General features: G+C 56.7%; 1 protein-coding gene across 2 annotated transcripts; it reads left to right on the top strand.

The window, feature by feature from the left end:
• The first annotated feature begins 535 nt into the window (after nt 1-535).
• FOXI1 (forkhead box I1) lies at nt 536-3,118 on the top strand. Of its 2 annotated transcripts, none has more exons than XM_060146545.1 (2): nt 536-1,112; nt 2,559-3,118. In XM_060146545.1, the coding sequence occupies exons 1-2, from the start codon at nt 536-538 to the stop codon at nt 3,116-3,118; spliced, it is 1,137 nt and encodes a 378-aa protein (XP_060002528.1). The 2 variants fall into 2 exon arrangements, with proteins under 2 accessions (XP_060002528.1, XP_060002529.1); XM_060146546.1 differs by having other exon boundaries at nt 2,841-3,118.
• Nucleotides 3,119-4,078: the final 960 nt, after the last annotated feature.

The following is a 4,078-nucleotide window of genomic DNA, read 5'->3' on the forward strand; positions in this document are numbered from 1 at the left end:
ACAAGCTCAGGGAGAGACAGAGAGACTGTAAGAAGGGAGACGCAAACAGCTCAGTGCATAGAGAGAAGGGAGGAGACCAAGAGTGAGATGCAGAGAGGATGGGAGGAGAGAGAAGGAGAGTGAGAGGGTAGAAAACTCAGAAGGAGAGAAAGGGGAAAGGCAAGCTGAGACAGAATGAAGGAGGAACCGGGGAACGTGCTGAGGAGAAAGAGGGAGACAGTGAGGAGGGAGGAAAGGCAAAGCAGAGGAGGAGAAGACAGGCGCCCTTGTCCTTGTTAATATCCGCGAGGAAGCTGGCCGAGCATGTCCTTATGGGCCCTGCCGTGGCCATGGCCAGCAGGGAAGTGCCCCTCTGGTGACATGGGTGGCAGTCGAAGGAGGGAGGGGCAGGTCTGCAGCAGGTGGCCGCCCCTGGGTGGGGCCGCCAGCGGAGCCCTGGGGTATAAGTGGGAGGCCCAGCCGGCTGAGCACCTGTCAGGGCCAGCTCCCCTGCGCAGGTGCCAGGCAGGTGGCTCCGGCCGAGCCCAGCCCCAGCATGAGCTCCTTCGACCTCCCAGCGCCCTCCCCGCCCCGCTGCAGCCCCCAGTTCCCCAGCATCGGCCAGGAGCCCCCCGAGATGAACCTCTACTACGAGAACTTCTTCCACCCCCAGGGCGTGCCCAGCCCTCAGCGACCCCCCTCCTTCGAGGGCGGCGGCGAGTACGGGGCCACCCCCAACCCCTACCTCTGGCTCAACGGGCCGGCCATGACCCCTCCGCCTTACCTGCCGGGCGCCAGCACCAGCCCCTTCCTGCCCCAGACCTACGGCGTGCAGAGGCAGCTGCTGCCCAGCGTGTCCGGGCTGGGGGGCGGCGACCTGGGCTGGCTGCCTATCCCCTCGCAGGAGGAGCTGATGAAGCTGGTGCGGCCCCCCTACTCCTACTCGGCGCTCATCGCCATGGCCATCCACGGGGCACCCGACAGGCGCCTCACCCTCAGCCAGATCTACCAGTATGTGGCCGACAACTTCCCCTTCTACAACAAGAGCAAGGCCGGCTGGCAGAACTCCATCCGCCACAACCTGTCTCTCAACGACTGCTTCAAGAAGGTGCCCCGTGACGAGGACGACCCAGGTAAGGGGTCTGCAGGCTCGTGCCCCCAAGGAAGGCTCAGTCCTCCCGACACCCCATTCTAGAAAGTCCTGAATATGGCCGTGCCCCCCGAGACTGGGGGCCAAAGGGAGTCATCTGTACACATGGACCCTGGAGGCAGATGTGGGTTTGGATCCTGGCCGTGCCGCTGACCAGTCAGGGACCTGTGAGCCTCAGTTTCCCCATCTGAAAAATAGGAATGTAAGAGTGGATCCTATACAGGCTTGTGGGTGGCGGGGTCACGAGATGATGTATGTGAGGTGTTTGGTGCTAACGAGTGCTCGATGGGCTGCAGTGATTGTGACAATTAACCTGAATCCCCAGAATCTAGCATGTAGGAGGAAGTCCTTTGCCGGCAGGGGATGGGAAATGAGTGCTTGGACTAGATAAAGGCAAGTGTATCCTAGGCCTGATGGGAAGGGACCGGTGTTTGTGAAACAACCGGTAAGGGCCACATTATGCTGCCTGCCCTAGTTACATGGTCTCTTTGAATCCAGCCCTGTGGGGTGGCTCTTAGGAAACCCATTTTACAGATGAGGAAAATAACACCTAGAGGTGAAGCAGCCTGCCTCGGGTGACACAGAAGGATGTGACAGTGATGGAGAATGAATCTGAATGGAGGTGACTCACACCACAGTGTGAATTTTTTAATGAGCAATTTCTAAAATATAGAGACGTACACAGAGTAATATATGAAATACTCATGTGTCCATTTCCCAGAATTAAAGTCCACTCTTGTCCCAACATAGGAGCCCAGGGTACCTCTCAGAGGAACCCCACCTCCACCCTCTTTGAGGCGTGTGAGGGCAGGGCTGTTTGTCCCCCAGAAGAGGGTGAGCATCCCATCCAAAGACTGGCCTCACCCTCAGGCCGAGAGACGCAGGCAGGCAGGATTCAGACTGTCCTTCCTGGCTACAAAACCCCTTTTATACATCTAGCATTAGCCCCCTCTCACAGCCAGCCTGAGGAAGAAGGGACAGGTCCAATGGGCCCACTTCTCATGCTAGGAAACTGAGGCTCACCCAAAGTCCCTCAGTCCGAAGCAGGGACTCAAGTCCATCCTTGGAGTTCACCCCCGAGACTTTCAGGGAGCCCTGAATTTCTCCCTGAGTTTTCTTTTACATCAGTAATGGAAGAAGCCCCACCCTCACCTTCCCCCAGTACTTGAACTTCTTAAAGAGACCACACTGTAAACTCCTTCGTGGCTTAGGCCTCTCTTGTTTTGTGCTCCCAGGGTGCCTTGGTGTGAGGTGGGTGCTTAAATAAAGATCCATGTGCTGTGGCCTTGGAGGGGGTTTGTGGAATTCCTGTTTTGTTCTCTGCCTTTCTGCATTTGTTACCTTCGATTGTAGTTTGTGACAGTAAGAAGGAGCAGAAGCACAGCATCGGATCCGTCTCTCTACTTACCTTCTCCTGCTTTTGTGCCAGGCAAAGGGAATTACTGGACCCTGGACCCCAACTGTGAGAAGATGTTCGACAATGGAAATTTCCGCAGGAAGAGGAAGAGAAAATCGGATGTTTCCTCCAGCACGGGCTCCTTGGCCTCGGAGAAAACGGAGCCCAGTCTCCTGGCAGGCAGCCCCAAGACCACGGAGGCCCAGGACATCTTGGATGGTGCTTCGCCGGGTACCACCAGCTCCCCAGAGAAGAAGCCCTCGCCGCCCCCGCCGGGAACCCCCTGCCTCAACAGCTTCCTCTCCACCATGTCAGCCTACGTGAGTGGGTCAAGCCCCGTGGGCCGCCCTGTGGCCACGCCGGGACTGAGCCCGGAGCCCGCTGACAAGGTGGGGCAGAACTTGCTGAACTTCAACTCCTACACCCCACTCACCAACTTCAGTGGCCACGCGGGCGGGGGTGAGTGGGCCAGCCCCACACCCAGCAATGCTCTGGGCTACGGAGGCTCTGTCCTCAACCAGTTCAGCCCTCACTTCTACAACAGCGTCAACACAAACAGCATCCTCTACCCCAGGGAGGGCACCGAGGTCTAGAAACACAACAGCTCCCGAGCCAGATGGACACGCTCAGGGTCCTCCATTTCAGCATCCAAGTGGTCCAAGACCTCCAAACTGCCCAGACATACACAGGAGGCTCAGAGGAATTCATCGTTTTTCTAGAACATTGTGTAAACCTTGTGTTTATCACATATCCATCCGCAGACCCACAACCAGCTTTGCAGTAGAAATACTGGTGCCTGCATGACAGTAATCAACTTGGCCATTTATTGAGCACTTACTATGTGCTGGGTGCTGTACTAAGCTCTTTGAAGGCGTGATCGTACTTTCTATTTACAGCCACCTTGTGAGGGTCATATAAACCTCCCCATTTTACAGATGAGAAAACTGAGGCTTGAGGAAGTTAAGTAACTTTCCCAGGGCCATACAAACTAGGAAGCGGCAGAGCCAGGAGGCAAGTCCAGGTCTCTATGACTCCCAAAGTTTGGGCCAATGAAGGCTGGGACGGAGGAATTGGTTGAGCAGCCAGGGAAGGTCAGTGTGGAGAGCTGATGAGAGCAAGCATATGCAAATCTCCCCACTGCCTTCTGGCCATCCATCAAATTTAGCACCAGCCCTAGGCACATCTCATCTTGGTCCAAGTCCTCATTCTATGGCCCCCAACTTACCTGCCGACACTCCTTTTGCTACTACTCAAGGGAGAAGCCCAGATCTGTGCCCCCGCAGGACGATGCGTCCAGCCTCTCCCCACAGAGGGATGTTGCTTCCCCAGCCCCGCAGACCATGAGCAGAGCAGGGAGAGGAGCAGTGTGCACCCCAACCCCCCCCACCCCCTCACTGCCCACTGACAAAATCTTGTAAAGCCCAGCTTCCTGTGTGCACGTCATGGACCAGTGAGCTGGAGGTGGCTGAGTCTGCCAAGAGAAACAAGGCTGAATAAGTGCTTCCTTTTTTACAGCCCGGGAGGGGCTGCAGACCGCCACAGAGGGGTCCAGG

The sequence above is a fragment of the Lagenorhynchus albirostris genome, chromosome 3 (assembly GCF_949774975.1).
Source record: "Lagenorhynchus albirostris chromosome 3, mLagAlb1.1, whole genome shotgun sequence".
NCBI classification, from domain to species: Eukaryota; Metazoa; Chordata; class Mammalia; order Artiodactyla; family Delphinidae; genus Lagenorhynchus; species Lagenorhynchus albirostris.

Bases quoted from the DNA above. Each gene is read 5' to 3' on its own strand.
- FOXI1 (XM_060146545.1), top strand. From the start codon at position 536: ATGAGCTCCTTCGACCTCCCAGCGCCCTCCCCGCCCCGCTGCAGCCCC. The intron at 1,113-2,558 runs GTAAGGGGTCTG...CTTTTGTGCCAG, and splicing joins CCGTGACGAGGACGACCCAG to GCAAAGGGAATTACTGGACC.